The sequence below is a fragment of the Neoarius graeffei genome, chromosome 1 (assembly GCF_027579695.1).
Source record: "Neoarius graeffei isolate fNeoGra1 chromosome 1, fNeoGra1.pri, whole genome shotgun sequence".
NCBI lineage: Eukaryota > Metazoa > Chordata > Actinopteri > Siluriformes > Ariidae > Neoarius > Neoarius graeffei.
This window is the reverse complement of record NC_083569.1, coordinates 43,334,885-43,352,248: the sequence shown is the minus strand read 5'-3', so window position 1 is coordinate 43,352,248 and position 17,364 is coordinate 43,334,885. Positions and strand designations below refer to the sequence as shown.

The 17,364-nt window shown below is 42.2% G+C and overlaps 1 protein-coding gene across 1 annotated transcript in view; it reads right to left on the bottom strand.

The window, feature by feature from the left end:
* The window catches only part of plxdc2a (plexin domain containing 2a), a 98,819-nt gene extending 82,081 nt beyond the window's left edge, over nt 1-16,738 (bottom strand). The window contains exon 1 of the mRNA XM_060919069.1: nt 16,651-16,738. Coding sequence (XP_060775052.1) covers nt 16,651-16,738 — 88 coding nt within the window. The remainder of the gene's footprint in view (nt 1-16,650) is intronic.
* Nucleotides 16,739-17,364: the final 626 nt, after the last annotated feature.

Genomic DNA, 17,364 nt, shown 5'->3' with positions numbered 1-17,364 from the left:
GTATTCAAGGGGATACATATCAGGCGTTGGTGGATTCTGGTTGTAATCAGACCTCAATCCACCAAAGCCTGGTTCAAGACGAGGCATTGGGGGGAGCACAGGGGGTAAAGGTGTTGTGTGTGCACGGGGACGTTCACAGCTACCCTTTGGTGTCGGTCCACATTTTTTTCAGAGGGGAAAAATTTATAGTGAAGGTGGCGGTTAATCCTCGCCTTACCCACTCTTTAATTTTGGGGACAGATTGGCCGGGATTTCGGGATTTAATGACACACTTAGTAAAGAGTGGGTCCTGCCATTTAACAGGGGGAGGTCCCGGTGTCGCTTTGGCTGGAGCAGCTGTCACAGAGCCATCTACGTCATCTCTGCGTCAGAGTGAGGAGCAGCAGGCTCCTCCTCTCTCTGTTGGGGAATCCCTCACAGATTTCCCATTAGAGCAGTCGCGAGACGAGACTCTGCGGCATGCGTTTGACCAAGTGAGAGTAATCGATGGTCAACCGTTCTAGCTGAACGCCACCCTGTCCTTCCCCTACTTCGCGATTATGAAGGATAGGTTATACCAAGTGACGCAGGACACTCAAACTAAGGAGCGAGTCACGCAGCTTTTAATTCCAAAGAGCTGCCGGGAATTGGTATTCCAGGTGGTTCACTTTAATCCCATGGCTGGACACCTAGGGCAGGATAAGACACTAGCCCGAATAATGGCCCAATTCTATTGGCCGGGGATTCGCGGCGACGTTCGTAGGTGGTGTACGGCGTGCCGCGAATGCCAGTTAGTGAATCCAGCGGCCATTCCAAAAGCGCCTTTGCACCCTCTACCATTAATCGAGACCCCATTTGAAAGAGTTGGGATGGATCTCGTCGGGCCATTAGATCAGTCAACACGAGGGTACCGCTTTATATTAGTTCTGGTGGACTAACGCGATACCCGGAAGCAGTGCCTCTGCGCAATATCTCAGCATGCAGTATTGCAGAGCTGCTCTTCCACGTTATCTCCCGAGTTGGAATCCCGAAAGAGATTCTGACTGATCAAGGCACCACGTTTATGTCATGGACACTGCGCAAACTGTATGGGTTATTGGGGATTAAGCCGATCCGCACCAGCGTGTATCACCCACAAACGGACGGTTTAGTGGAATGGTTCAACCGCACCCTCAAGAATATAATTAAAAATTTCGTAAGTGAGGACGCATGTAATTGGGATAAGTGGCTCGAGCCCTTGCTGTTTTCAGTGCGAGAGGTCCCCCAAGCCTCCACGGGGTTCTCCCCATTCGAATTATTATATGGGCGTAAGCTGCACAGCATTCTAGATGTGCTGCGCGAAAATTGGGAGGAGGGACCTTCACAAAGCAAAAACGAAATTCAATATATTATGGACCTGCGGGCAAAACTCCACACGCTCACCCACCTAACCCAGGAGAATTTCTGGTAGGCCCAAGAACAGCAAACCCGCCTGTACAACAAGGGTACGCGCCTTAGAGAGTTCGCACCGGGAGATAAAGTACTCGTACTGTTGCCCACATCGAGCTCCAAATTGGTCGCCAAGTGGCAAGGACCCTTTGAAGTCACACGGCGAGTTGGGAACGTCGACTACGAGGTGAGGCGAACGGACAGGGGTGGGGCGCTACAGATTTACCACCTCAATCTGCTTAAACTCTGGAATGAGGAGGTCCCCATGGCGTTGGTGTCGGTGGTTTCGGAGAAGGCGGAGCTGGGGCCGGAGGTCCAAAAAGCGGCATTGGCGTGGAGGTCAGCCAGTTGCAGACCGAGTTTTCGGATATGTTCTCGTCCTTGTCTGGTTGCACTAAGCTCATAGAGCACCACATAGAGACGCCCCCGGGGTGGTAGTGCGTAGCCGCCCTTACAGGCTACCCGAACACAAAAAAAAGGTGGTTCGGGACGAACTCGAGGCCATGCTCGAAATGGGCATCATCGAGGAGTCCCACAGTGACTGGAGCAGCCCGGTGGTCTTGGTACCCAAGGCCGACGAGTCGGTCCGGTTCTGTGTGGACTATAGAAAAGTCAACGCGGTGTCTAAATTTGATGCGTACCCAATGCCTCAGATTGATGAGTTGCTCGATCGACTAGGCACGGCTCACTTTTATTCGACACTGGATTTGACAAAGGGATACTGGCAGATCCCCTTGACTCCACTATCCTGAGAAAAAATGGCCTTTTCCACACCGTTCGGATTACACCAATTCGTCATACTTCCGTTTGGACTGTTTGGGGCGCCCGCTACGTTTCAGCGGCTGATGGACCGGGTCCTCTGCCCCCACGCCACCTATGCGGCCACCTACCTTGATGACATCATCATCTATAGTAATGACTGGCCGAGGGATCTCGAACATCTGAGGGCCGTCCTTAGGTCGCTGAGGTGAGCGGGTCTCACAGCCAACCCGAAGAAGTGTGCGATTGGGCGGGTGGAAGTACGGTATCTGGGCTTCCACTTGGGCAACGGGCAGGTGCGGCCCCAAATTAACAAGACCGCAGCAATTGTGGCCTGCCCGAGACCCAAGACCAAAAAGGGGGTGAGACAGTTCCTAGGGCTGGCTGGCTATTATTGGAGGTTTATACCTAATTATTCGGACGTCACCAGCCCGCTGACTGATCTCACTAAAAAGGGGGCACCAGATCCGGTCCAGTGGACGGAGCAATGCCAGTGGGCTTTTTCTGAGGTAAAGGCCGCACTGTGTGGGGGGCCACTTTTACACTCCCCTGACTTTTCTCTCCCCTTTATATTACAGACCGATGCGTCGGACAGAGGGCTGGGGACAGTCTTGTCCCAGGAGGTGGAGGGGGAGGACCGCCCAGTCCTATACATTAGCAGGAAGCTGTCGGTGCATGAGGGGCGCTACAGCACCATAGAGAAAGTGTGCCTGGCAATCAAGTGGGCGGTCCTCGCCCTCCGTTACTACCTGCTGGGGTGCCCTTTCACCCTCTGTTCAGACCACGCACCCCTCCAGTGGCTCCACCGCATGAAGGATGCCAACGCGCGGATCACCCGTTGGTATCTGGCACTCCAACCCTTTAATTTGAAGGTGGTCCACAGGCCGGGGGCGCAGATGGTCGTGGCGGACTTCCTCTCCCATCGGGGGGGGGGAGTCGGCTGCAGGCCGAACGGCCGCCTGGCCTGAGTTGGGTGGTGGGGGTATGTGGCAGCGGGGGCGTGGCCAAGCGCCGGTCTGTGACAGGAGGGCGGAGTCAGGGAAGGTAAGTGGCAGAATCACTACACCTGTTGTCAATTAACCTGTGTTTTGTGTGTGTCTTCTCAGTGACCGCGCCCTATTTAAAGAGGGAGAGCAGAGAGCTCATCCCGGAACCAGACGCCGGTTGTGTGTTGGTGTGTGTCTGGATTCGAATTTGTTCACTGAAAAGTGTGGCAATAAAAACCGTAGTTTCAAACCTGATCTCTGTCCTGCCGTCCTCTGTGCTCCACCCCTTCATGAGAACTGTTACAAGCCAACATGGATTTCATCATATATGGGTCATAGTTTGAAATATCTAGACAAAACCATCTCTCGATTCTCAGATATTTTGTGCAGTGTGCCCTAGACTGCTACCAATATCACCAAGGACAAGTCCTTAATGTGTGCTCTGATACCATTAAAATTATGCCTCAAACAAAAAAAACAGTATTTTTTTTCCAATTTTCTCCCTAACTTGGTACTTTGACAATTCCCAACTACTAACCAGCTTTTTCCTATCAAATCAGCAAATTTTATTTATATAGTGCTTTTAATAATGGACATTGTCACAAAGCAGCTTTACAGAAGTTTGGATATGGATTTAGATTTAGATCCTTTGATTTAGCATAAACCGGAGGTTAGTGTGGCAAGGAAAAACTCCCTGAGACAACCTGGGGAAGAAACCTTGAGAGGAACCAGACTCAAACAGGAATCCATCCTCCTCTAGGTGATGCTGGATAGTGCAATTAGATTAGTGCAAGTATTGCCCTGATTGACAGGGAGAGAGTGTGCCATCACTCCCACTCAGAGAGTATGACCAACTTTGCTCTCTAGAGTCCTGGCCATGGATGGCTGCGGCATCTTCAGGAGCCAAACTTCACACAATCTCCCAATGATAGGACAAACCATTTTCTCTTACATTGGAGTCCCGGGAACACTGGGCACAAGGTATGAGAACGTAACTCCAAAACAGAATGCCAGTCAATTGCTGCACCCCATGAACAAACATATTCACACCAACAGGCAAGTTAGCATAGCCAACCTGATTACCTACATATTTTTGACAATGGGATCACTGAGACCCTGTAGGTGTAAGGCACCAATACTGTCCACTGTGCCACTGTAACTCCCTCTTCAATAGATGGCTCTTAGTGTTTACAGTATTTGTCAAGATGTATAATACAGTTCCACTGATAATATTCTTAGTAAACACAGACTGAGCCTGCCAGTAGAAACTGAGATTATGTTGCTGAGATTTATAACTAAGATTATATAGCTGAACATGAAATAAATTCATGCTGTTTAAACTACATGAAGATTTGTCATACCTTTACCTATATAACCCCACAAAACTACAACCATACAAAATATATAAACAATTTACCAACTAAACAAGTCATCTACTTAAAAAAAAAAAAAAAAAATATATATATATATATATATATATATATAATCTCATTATCTCTAGCCGCTTTATCCTTCTACAGGGTCGCAGGCAAGCTGGAGCCTATCCCAGCTGACTACGGGCGAAAGGCGGGGTACACCCTGGACAAGTCGCCAGGTCATTACAGGGCCGACACATAGACACAGACAACCATTCACACTCACATTCACACCTATGGTCAATTTAGAGTCACCAGTTAACCTAACCTGCATGTCTTTGGACTGTGGGGGAAACCGGAGCACCCGGAGGAAACCCACGCGGACACAGGGAGAACATGCAAACTCCACACAGAAAGGCCCTCGCCAGCCACGGGGCTCGAACCTGGACCTTCTTGCTGTGAGGCGACAGCACTAACCACTACACCACCGTGCCGCCATATATATATCTTATAATGCTTTAATATATTTAAGCATTGTGAATTATGGTTAAGAGTCCCACCTCCAAATCTCACCCTGTTATGTGAACACCTACCCACTGAAAATATACATGAAAGCGCACAAAGACATTTTGCCTTACCAAGAAGGCCAAGAAGTAGAAAGCACAAGCCTGACATTCTGAAGTGAACACAGAGTTATGAGAAGCATACAGAGCATAAGCATATGTCACTAAGACCAAATAAAACTCTATGTCTCAACAATCTTTAATCTTAACAATGCTGTCTTGCAAGGGTCACTTGTACACTCGGTTACCTTACTGGCCTGGTCCTTGTAGCTGCAACACACACACACACACACACACACACACACACACACACACACACACACACACACACAGCAAATTCCTCAGTGTTGAATTAACACCCAGAGGACCAATATAAACACTCTGGGTGTTAATTCAACACTGGGGAATTTGCTGTGCACACACACCCAATATTATGACAGTTGAGAGTAACAGTCTCATTAATCTTTGGTCTGAGGAACATAATTACACAAGTGTTAGTCAGAATTATTATCACCATCATTTCCACTTGGGGGAAAAAACAGGTTAAAAAAGTGCTGGCATCAAGAGAGCTGCTTGCTCTTCCGAGAAAAAAGGAAGAGGGACATTGGGTGAGGAAATGACTTCGCAAATTCCACGGTACTCATCAGTACCACATATATGCTTACTTCTATCACTTTTGTTGCTTATTCAAAAAAATGTATACATAAGTTTATTTCTATTTAGAGAGTCAATAGGTAACTGAAGCTCTGGCAGCACTGTATGTATCAGCCTGAGACAGACAGACAGACAGACAGACAGACACACACTGCTTTGACCTTTGCACTGACTGATTATTGGAGTGCTGTTTTTTACCTCCGCCAAGGAGGTTATGTTTTCGGTAGTGTTGGTTTGTTTGTTTGTTGGTTTGTCTGTTAGCAACATTACGGAAAAAGTTATGAACAGATTGCTCTGAAAATTTTCCCAGAGGTGTGACTGGGCACAAGTAACAATCCATTAAATTTTGGTGGTGATCCGGATCACCATCTGGATCCCGGAATTTTTTAAAGGATTCTTGGCGGAGGTCTGCGCTCTCCGAGTGCTTTTCTAGTTACCTCCGCCAAGGAGGTTATGTTTTCGGTAGCGTTGGTTTGTTTGTTGGTTTGTCTGTTAGCAACATTACGGGAAAAGTTATGAACGGATTGCTCTGAAATTTTTTCCAGAGGTGTGACTGGGCACAAGTAACAATTCATTAAATTTTGGCGGTGATCTGGATCACCTTCCGGATCCCGGATTTTTTAAAAGGATTCTTGGCAGAGGTCTGCGCTCTCCGAGTGCTTTTCTAGTTTTTTTTTTTTTTGGTCTATATGATTGCTATTTGTACAAAACATCTTTGCCATTTCAGTGCACTGGCAATACAGTAACAGTCATGCCAGTAAAGTACACTGAATTTAACTGAATTAAATTGAACTGACTTGAATTGACAATTGTTCTCTTGAGAGAACAAGCTTTATATTGTGAAATTGTTTCTGAACCTGGAGTAAAGTTTTTTTCTTGTAAATTGTGCTTGTGCTTTTTATATACTAGTGCATCTAAAAAAAAGAATATCATGAAAAAGTTCAATATTTTCCATCAGTTATTTAAGAAAGTGAAAATTTAATATATTCAAGACTCATTACACGTAGACTAAAACATTTCAAGCATTTTTCTATTTTAATTTTGATAATTATGGTCGACAGCACAAAAAAAAACCATATCTCAATTTTTAAATATTTAATTTCAAGTTTGAGTAAAACAGTATAAATACCATGTATCTCTCAATCGAGTTCAGTACACACAACCACAGTCATGGGGAAGACTGCTGACTTGACAGTTGTCTAAAAGATAATTGTGACAACTCTCTGAGGTTTGGGATACAGAGGAACTGGGAGCAGGCTTAAGAATAAGTATGTTTATTATTTTTTCTCACTTTTCAGTGCAATTATTAAACCACACATGTTGGGGAACACAGCTCTCTCTCCCTCTCTCTCTCTGGTTCCTGGCTATCTGAAATAGACACAGAGATGTATGTTAACAGACAGTCAGAAATTAGACACAGGTGTACCTCTTTACATGTTACCTGCTGGTTCAACCTGACTCCTTGCCATTCAAGTTGACCACACCCCCGCTGCCATAACAATCATCGACACCCTCCACAAGGAGGGTAAGCCACAGAAGGGCATTGCTGAAAAGGCTGGCTGAAAAAGGTCAAGAAAAGTCAATTCAAGAACATGGGAGAGCTTCACAAGTAGTGGACTGAGGCTGGTGTCAGTGCATCAAAAGCCACCACGCACAGATGTCTTCAGGAAAGGAGATACAACTGCCACATCCCTAATATCAAGCCACTCCTGAACCAGAAACAGTGTCAGAGGCATCTTACCTGGGCTAAGGAGAGAAAGAACTGGACTGTTGCTCAGTGGTCCAAAGTCCTCTTTTCAGATGAAAGTACATTTTGGATTTCTTTGGAAATCAAGGTCCTAGAGTCTGGAGGAAGAGTGGAGAGGCACAGAAGGTGTTTGAAGTCCAGGGTGAAGTTTCTGCAGTCTGTGATGATTTGGGGTGCCATGTCATCTGCTGGTGTTGGTTCACTATGTTTTATCAAGTCCAAAGTCAACGCAACCATCTACCAGGAGATTTTAGAGCACTCCATGCTTCGATCTGCTGATAAGCTTGGAGATACTGATTTCCTTTTTCCAGCAGGACTTAGCACCTGCCCACAGTGCCAAAACTACTACCAAATGGGGGATTACTGCACTTTAGTGGGCACTAATTGGTAGGCTCGGTAAAGTATGGCGAAAGTGAAAATCAATATGGCGGATTTCAGATAGTTTGCACTTTAGCGAGCGCAATTCCGCCATATAGTTTACATTTACTGCACATGCTCCACCTTTCTGATGCAGGTGCATGACAGTTGCTATGCAAATGTTTAGAAATCTGCTATATTGATTTTCACTTTTGCCGTACTTTACCGAGCCTAGGGTTAGGGTTAGCCCTAACCCTAGCACCCACTAAAGTGCAGTAGTCCACCAAATGGTTTGCTAACTATGATATTACTGTGCTTGACTGGCCAGCCAACTCACCTAACCTATAGAGAATCTGTGGGTTACTGTCAAGTGGAAGATGAGAAACACCCGACCCAAAAATACAGACAAGCTGAAGGTCACTATCAAAGCAACCTGGGCTTCAATAACACCTCAGCAGTGCCACAGGCTGATCGCTTCCATGTCACGCCACATTGATGCAGTAATTTGTGGTAAAGGAGCCCCAACCAAGTACTGGGTGTATAAATGACCATACTTTTCAGAAGTTGGATATTTCTGTATTGTAAATCCTTTTTGATTGATCTTAGGAAATATTCTAATAATTTGAGATACCAGATTTCTGAATTTCATAAGCTATAGCCATAATCATCAAAATTGAAGCAAAAAAGGCTTGAAATAGTTCACTTTATGTGTAATGAATTTTGAATAGATGACAGTTTACCTTTTTGAATTAAATTACAAAAAAAGAGAACTTTTTCACAATATTCTTTTTTTTTAGATGCACTGGTAGATGTGTGTGTATTTACAGTAATTGTGACACTCTAGAGGTTTCGAGGAAATAAGGAAATGGAAGACAGACTTATGACACAAGGTGTCTTTTATTCCTGCATTTTATTCTTAGTTCTGCTTTTCAGTTATTTTATTTCTATCTTACTTCACTCAGCACACACATGCGGACATGCCAGCATGCACGCACACAAACACACACACATGGTACTGGGCTACCCAGCTCTCTCTCTCTCTCTCTTTCTCTCTCTCTCTTTCTCTCTCCCTGGTTACCAGCTTCACTCTGTAAACATCCACAAAAGGCAGACACAAATAAATCTGTCCCAGGTGAGACTCATCACGTGTTACCTGATAGATCAACCTGATTCCACTCCATCCAGAGCTGACGCTCGATCACGCCCCCTCTGCCAAAATAATTTACTGTATATAAAGAATTAGTTATTATAGAACATTCCAAAAGTTTTCCAGGAAGACAGATAAACTTGTGAAGGTAAAAAAAAATCAGCAATTAAAGTAAGTTATTTTTACTGCATGCTAAATCCTACAGGAACTGGAAAAAAAAAATACACACACACACACACACACACACACACACACACACACACACACACACAGTGGGGTAAAAAAGTATCAGTCACCAATTGTGCAGGTTCTCCCACTTAAAAAGATGAGAGAGGCCTGTAATTTTCATCATAGGTATACCTCAACTATGAGAGACAAAATGAGAAAAAAAAATCCAGAAAATCACATTGTCTGATTTTTAAATAATTTATTTGCAAATTATGGTGGAAAATAAGTATTTGGTCAATAACAAAAGTTCATCTCAATACTTTGTTATATACCCTTTGTTGGCAATGACAGAGGTCAAACGTTTTGTGTAAGTCTTCACAAGGTTTTCACACACTGTTGCTGGTATTTTGGCCCATTCCTCCATGCAGATCTCCTCTAGAGCAGTGATGTTTTGGGGCTGTCGCTGGGCAACACGGACTTTCAACTCCCTCCAAAGATTTTCTATGGGGTTGAGATCTGGAGACTGGCTAGGCCACTCCAGGACCTTGAAATGCTTCTTACGAAGCCACTCCTTCGTTGCCCGGGCGGTGTGTTTGGGATCATTGTCATGCTGAAAGACCCAGACACGTTTCATCTTCAATGCCCTTGCTGATGGAAGGAGGTTTTCACTCAAAATCTCATGATACATGGCCCCATTCATTCTTTCCTTTACACGGATCAGTCATCCTGGTCCCTTTGCAGAAAAACAGCCCCAAAGCATGATGTTTCCACCCCCATGCTTCACAGTAGGTATGGTGTTCTTTGGATGCAACTCAGCATTCTTTCTCCTCCAAACACAACAAGTTGAGTTTTTACCAAAAAGTTCTATTTTGGTTTCATCTGACCATATGACATTCTCCCAATCCTCTTCTGGATCATCCAAATGCTCTCTAGCAAACTTCAGACGGGCCTGGACATGTACTGGCTTAAACAGGGGGACACGTCTGGCACTGCAGGATTTGAGTCCCTGGTGGCATAGTGTGTTACTGATGGTAGCCTTTGTTACTTTGGTCCCAGCTCTCTGCAGGTCATTCACTAGGTCCCCCCGTGCGGTTCTGGGATTTTTGCTCACCGTTCTTGTGATCATTTTGACCCCACAGGGTGAGATCTTGCGTGGAGCCCCAGATCGAGGGAGATTATCAGTGGTCTTGTATGTCTTCCATTTTCTAATAATTGCTCCCACAGTTGATTTCTTCACACCAAGCTGCTTACCTATTGCAGATTCAGTCTTCCCAGCCTGATGCAGGTTTACAATTTTGTTTCTGGTGTCCTTTGACAGCTCTTTGGTCTTGGCCATAGTGGAGTTTGGAGTGTGACTGTTTGAGGTTGTGGACAGGTGTCTTTTATACTGATAACGAGTTCAAACAGGTGCCATTAATACAGGTAACGAGTGGAGGACAGAGGAGCCTCTTAAAGAAGAAGTTACAGGTCTGTGAGAGCCAGAAATCTTGCTTGTTTGTAGGTGACCAAATACTTATTTTACCGAGGAATTTACCAATTAATTCATTAAAAATCCCACAATGTGATTTCCTGGATTCTTTCCCCCCATTCTGTCTCTCATAGTTGAGGTATACTTATGATGAAAATTACAGGCCTCTCTCATCTTTTTAAGTGGGAGAACTTGCACAATTGGTGGCTGACTAAATACTTTTTTGCCCCACTGTGTATATATATATATATATATATATATATATATATATATATATATATATATATATATATGAGTGATTCCACGCTTATGGGTACTGAAATGGGGACATGAACTTATTTTTAAAAATTCACCTAAAACCATTTCTTTTTTTTACCATCAGGTCACAAAACATGTAATCTTTAATGAATGATATGTTAAAAGATAACTTTAATTTTCTGAGATGTAATAAAAACATATTTATATGCCAAAGTCAGAACGTAACAGAAGTGTTGTGGACATATATATTCTCAATTTTAACAATGTAGAATTACTTTTTGAAACATAGGAAGGTGATGTTTTAGCAAATATAATTAATAAACATGTGTAGTAGAATAAACATACACATTCTTTCAATAAGATTAACATGGTATATAGCTAGATTGTAATTAATTTGTAACAGACGCGAGATGGACAATCGTAACAGAAGTAATGTAACAGACATCATTTTGGAACTCATAGGCTTGACTTTGGCATATAAATATGTTTTTATTACATCTCAGAAAATTAAAGTTATCTTTTAACATATCATTCATTAAAGATTACATGTTTTGTGACCTGATGGTAAAAAAAGAAATGGTTTTAGGTGAATAAGTTCATGTCCCCATTTCAGTACCCATAAGCGTGGAATCACTCATTTTTATATATATATATACACTGATGCAAGACATACATATTTTTCACTAAAAGCTTGGCCTCGGAATAAAGTACCCGTATATCACTCAATAAGAGACATAAAAATATGTATGTCTTGCATCAGTATATATATATATATATATATATATATATATATATATATATATATATATATATATATATAATATACTGATGCAAGACATACATATTTAATTAAGTAAGGAATTGCACCATTGTAGGGTTACCACTCAGCTATGACTACAGCAAACTTGCTTAACTGGAGTTTCACTTACTGTTCTATAGGTTTTGCATGCCTGGTGAGAAAGAGGAAGGTAATATTTTGCAAGCCTGAGAAAGGATGACATTTTTCTTGATTTTCTTGATGTGCCAATTCCTTGATCCTTGTACCCACTCACCAAAATGTCACCATTAGACTTGAACTTTGAAAACAAGCTAGAGGGCTTTTCTTAATACTTTTTTACTACCAAAAAGAGGGAAAATGAAAAAGAAAATGCAGATATAACAATAATCCTCAATAGAGATGATGGCAATAAACATGTTTTGTTACTGAATGAGTGTGATTACTCATAGTACAAACAAACAGAACAGGTTTTTTTAATAGTATTTAAACATGAAGTCCTATTTAATGATTTCAATTAATAAAGCTTAATTTAAGAAATAAAATATGTATCCACAAGTCTATAATATTTTCATTATTATTTATCATCATTTAAGCAGCTTCATGATGCTGCTGCAGTGTTCTCTTGAGCTGTGATTGCTTTATTTCCCTTTGATTCATGTTTCTTGAACTACTTTTAAGTTACATTTTCCTTTCCACATTTTTGTGCTAAATGCCAAGAAGCTGGGCTATGGTTGGATCTTCCAGTAGACCAGTAATCCTAAACATGCACCTAAATCCATAGAAAATGGCTCAGTAACTACAGCTTTTGATATGGCCACCACAGTCAACTGACTCAAATCCCACTGAAAACATGTGAGATGAGATAAAGAGGAGAGTTCACAAGAGAGAACCTAGAATTATGGAAAAACTGGAGGAATACTGTGCTCTTTTATTCTTTATTTGGATCCCCATTAGCTTCCACAAAGTGGCTGCTAATCTTCCTGGGATCCACAGTGGAAAAAAATACACTCATAAAAACAGATAATACAATAATATTACATTAGGCGCAATGAACAAACACAGAAAGAAAAAGTCAGTATGATATACACAAAAAGGACTGTATTTCTGTGTTGAGGACTGTATTTCCTGTATTCTTGAATCTAATCACTCAGCATTGGAGAAACATCAGTGCTGGTATACTGGCACTGGGAAGTTATGCAAAGTACTTATATGTGCAAGGCTGCCAGTAAATTTCAGCTCTAATTTCAGAGTATTTACATCCAATCAGGTGAACAGTGTAAGAAATACAGCATTTTTAAAAATGTGTTCCCTCCTTTTTAAGGGACCAAAAGTAATTGGACTAAACAGCTCAGCTGGTCCATGGCCAGGTGTGTTTTATTGTTATTCCTTATTATTCCAGTTACATGTAAGAAAATAAAATGTCTAGAATTTATTTCAAGTGTGGCACTTGCATTTGTAATCCCTTAACTCGCTTTGAAATCTATTAACTCTCAATATGAAGTCCAAAGAGCTGTCACTGAAGCAAGCCATCATTAGGCTGAAAAATCAAAAACACATCAAAGAGACAGCAAAAACATTAGGTGTGGCCAAATCAACTATATGGTACAGAAGAAAGAAAGAACACACTGGTGAGTTCAGGAACACTAAAATCCCTGAAAGACCAAAGAAAACAACTGTGGTGAATGATAGAAAAATTATTTCCCTGATGTAGAAAAACCCCTTTGCAACAGTTGGCCAGATTAAAAACACCCTCCAGAAGGTACAGTAGGTGTATCTGTGTCAAAATCAACAATCAGGACAAGTTTTCACCAGAGTAAATACAGATGCATACCACTGGTAAGCCTCAAAAACAGGAAAACCAGATCAACTGGAACTTATATGTTGTTATAATATAATGATATTATGATAACCAATGTAGTATTCATGTCCTTTCTTATTTATCCTATCTCTGTGTCTATGTTGACTACTGTTTCAAACCAAATTGCCCCCTTGGGGACAATTAAAATGATCCAATGCAATCCAATGTATTATACTGTATGACTGCATACTGTAATATGTCCTCAGCTGTGTGACCCCTCACCAAATTAAATGTGTTTTAATGGACCAAGATATTATGACAGTATGTTAAGTCTGTAATTGTAGATGTACTTTGTGGTGTGTACACTATTACCTTGCCAGCTTTGAAGCAAAACCCTTAAAAAAGTGGGCAAGAGGAAAGAGAGTGAGAGCTGGAAGTTGTCGAGGAAGGAAATCAAAAGAAAACTGAGACCTTCTGCATTGCAAGCTTGCAAAACTATGCCCCATGGACATAGTGACCATGATTTTCACATACAGTATAGTGTTTGGGGCTAAAAGTTAAGCAACATGAAACTAGTAAATGGAAATTTTATAGTTGGATTTCCCAGAAAAAAAAAAAAAGTTTGTGATACCACTAAAACCTTGCAGATGAATCCTGAACAAGAGGAACACACAAGGGAATGGATGTCTTGTTGTAGGACTTTGTTCATCTTGCATAAAAAATACAACAGTACTTACAGCACTTTGAATTCTATCAGGGTTCTCTCAGAAAATCTGGGTTACTCATTCGATTGCAGATACAAATTTCCATCAACACAAATTCTGAAACAGAAGTGGGCAAATAGTACAACAGCAGCCTGTGATTCACCAAAAAAAAAAAAAAAAGAATGGGAAAGAGGCGGCACGGTGGTGTAGTGGTTAGCGCTGTCGCCTCACAGCAAGAAGGTCCTGGGTTCGAGCCCCGGGGCTGGCGAGGGCCTTTCTATGTGGAGTTTGCATGTTCTCCCCGTGTCCGCGTGGGTTTCCTCCGGGTGCTCCGGTTTCCCCCACAGTCCAAAGACATGCAGGTTAGGTTAACTGGTGACTCTAAATTGACCGTAGGTGTGAATGTGAGTGTGAATGGTTGTCTGTGTCTATGTGTCAGCCCTGTGATGACCTGGCGACTTGTCCAGGGTGTACCCCGCCTTTCGCCCGTAGTCAGCTGGGATAGGCTCCAGCTTGCCTGTGACCCTGTAGAAGGATAAAGCGGCTAGAGATAATGAGATGAGAAGAATGGGAAAGAAGAATGGTTAAACAATAGCAGGACACTTACAACAACTGACCACACAACACAGACGGATGGAGGTTTTATTATTTATTTATTTATTTATTTATTTTAAGCAAGGTAACTTTGCATTAATATTTATCCTGAGCTATACATATACATAATATTAATATTTGATGCAACAATGCCAAATGTAGATTGTGGACAGAGTGGAAAAAGTATAGAAATATAATAGCAAGGACAATAGTTGATGAAGCATTATAGTGAAAAAGCTCTGTTAACTAATTGCAGCATCATATGATTTAATGTGTGTAAAAAAAAAAGTGGACCATATATACAGTATATACACACCCACCGGCCACTATATTAGGAACACCCATACCCCTGCTGTTTTATGCAGATATCTAATCAGCCAGTCCCTTGACAGCAGCACAATGCATCAAATCGTGCAGATACAAATCAAGAGCTTCAGTTAATGTTCACTTCAAACATCAGAATGGGAAAAATTGTCATCTCAAACTTTGACTTTCACTGTGGCATGGGTGTTGGTGCCAGATGGACTGGTTTGAGTATTTCAGAAACTGCTGATCTCCTGGGTTTTCACACACAACTGTCTCTAGAATTTACACAGAATGGTGCAAAAAACAAAACAAAAATCCATTGAGTGAGCGACAGTTCTGTGGGAGGAAACGACTTGTTGATAAGAGAGGTCAGAGGAAAATGGCCAGATTGGATCGAGCTGCCAGGAAGGATATAGTAACTCATATAATCCCTCTTTACAACTGTGGTGAGCAGAAAAGCATCTCAGCATGCAACAGCAGAAGACCACATTGGGTTCCACTCCTGCTAGCCAAGAACAGGAATCTTAGAATCAAGAACAAGTTCCTATTAAAGTGGCCAGTGAGTGTACAGCAAGGAATGATTGCAAAAAAATTGGGACACTGTGTAAAATGCAAATAAAAGCAGAATGCAATGATTTGCAAATCCTTTTTGACCCATATTCAATTGAATACAATACATAGAATAGGTTCAAAGTGATAAACTTTATTGTTTTTTTGTATATGTACACTCTTTCTGAATTTGAACAAGTCAGGACAGGGGCAACAAAGACTGGGAACATTGTGGAATGCTCAGAAAATACCTGTTTTGAACATTCTATATGTAAAGATGGGTTAATTGGTAATTGGAAAAGCTCAGTCATTCACAAGCTGTCAGCTTGCAGGCACTCACAGATGTATGTGCAGGGGAGAGTGGGGATGCAACCAGGAAGCATAGCCAACCCAGTGAGCAAACTCATAGTCAAAGCCAGGCAAGGGTCAGTCGATTGGCGAACAAAATATCAGAGAGAGGACAGAGGCAGATAACGAGAAAACGTAGCAAAAGTTCAATAACAGGAAAGCAGGTAGACAAGAAAGGCTCCGTTCGGCTGGAAAGACACAGGACGATACTTCACACTGAAGGAGAGTGGGGGAGAGGCTTAAGTAGCCATTGTTAATGAGAGACAGCTGAAGTTAATAAGACAGAGACAGGGGGCACTGTGAACCTAGGGCAATGTACTCTTGGGAAGCCATGTTTGTAGTTTGTTTTGTGTTCTGACTCGCAATGCTATTACTGACAGAGCATCACCCCCGAGGAGCTACATTCTTCTTGGGATGCCCTCTCCCCCTAGGTGCAGGTTTGTCAGGGTGCCGAGTGTGAAATTCTTGAGTTAGCAGGGGGTCGAGGATGTTCTTAGCCATTACCCAGCTCCGTTCCTCTTCTCAAGAAGTTGGGCATGACATTAGTTAAAAGCAGTCAGCAACCTATCCTTTGTTTCAAAGATAGCTGAAAAGTGTGCTCTAGGTCAATTTGTACCATATGCCAACGACAATTAACTCATACCCGACTATCATAGTGCTTACAGAAAACATTTCAGTACGGAAACGGCCCTAGTCAATGTTACCAATGACTTTTTGTGGGCTGTGGAACAGCAGCAGGTCACGACACTTATCAGTCTTGACCTGTCCGCAGCATTTGACACTGTGGATCATGATATCCTATTGGATGTCCTTCAAATAAATTTTGGTGTCTTGGGTCAAGCACTTAAATGGTTAGGGTCATATCTTAACGGGCGCCAAATGAGGGTGAAAATTAACAACACCTATTCCAACCCTCGAGATCTTCCGTGCTCTGTCCCTCAGGCAGTGGCGGCTGGTAGTCTTTCAAACAGGGGAGGCTGGTCGGTTACGATATTTCTAGATTTTAAAAGAAAAAACACATCAGTTTTGCCCATACTCTTGCCTCTGATCTGGCTGATTGTTGGCAGGGTCACAAACTGTGAAATAACAGGTTCTTTTGGCCCATTAGCCTACTGTCCAATATACATGATGGTGGTGTTGGGGGGGTATATATTTAAACTTTTTATATTTTAAAATTGTGGCATGTTGTTTAAAAATTGACCTTGGCTGTGTTTTTGTTTAAAAATGTTTTCCAAATTGTAGCTGTGTTTAATTCATATCCAGAAAAACATATATTCCAATATAATATACTCAGCATAAACATTTTAAATAGATTCTATATTTTTGGTCCATCCATGACATATTACTAAAGTAGCCTATTTACTGTTGTTGATGTGGGTCACTTGCTGTTAGCCAATTCACTTTCTTGTACCAGGAGA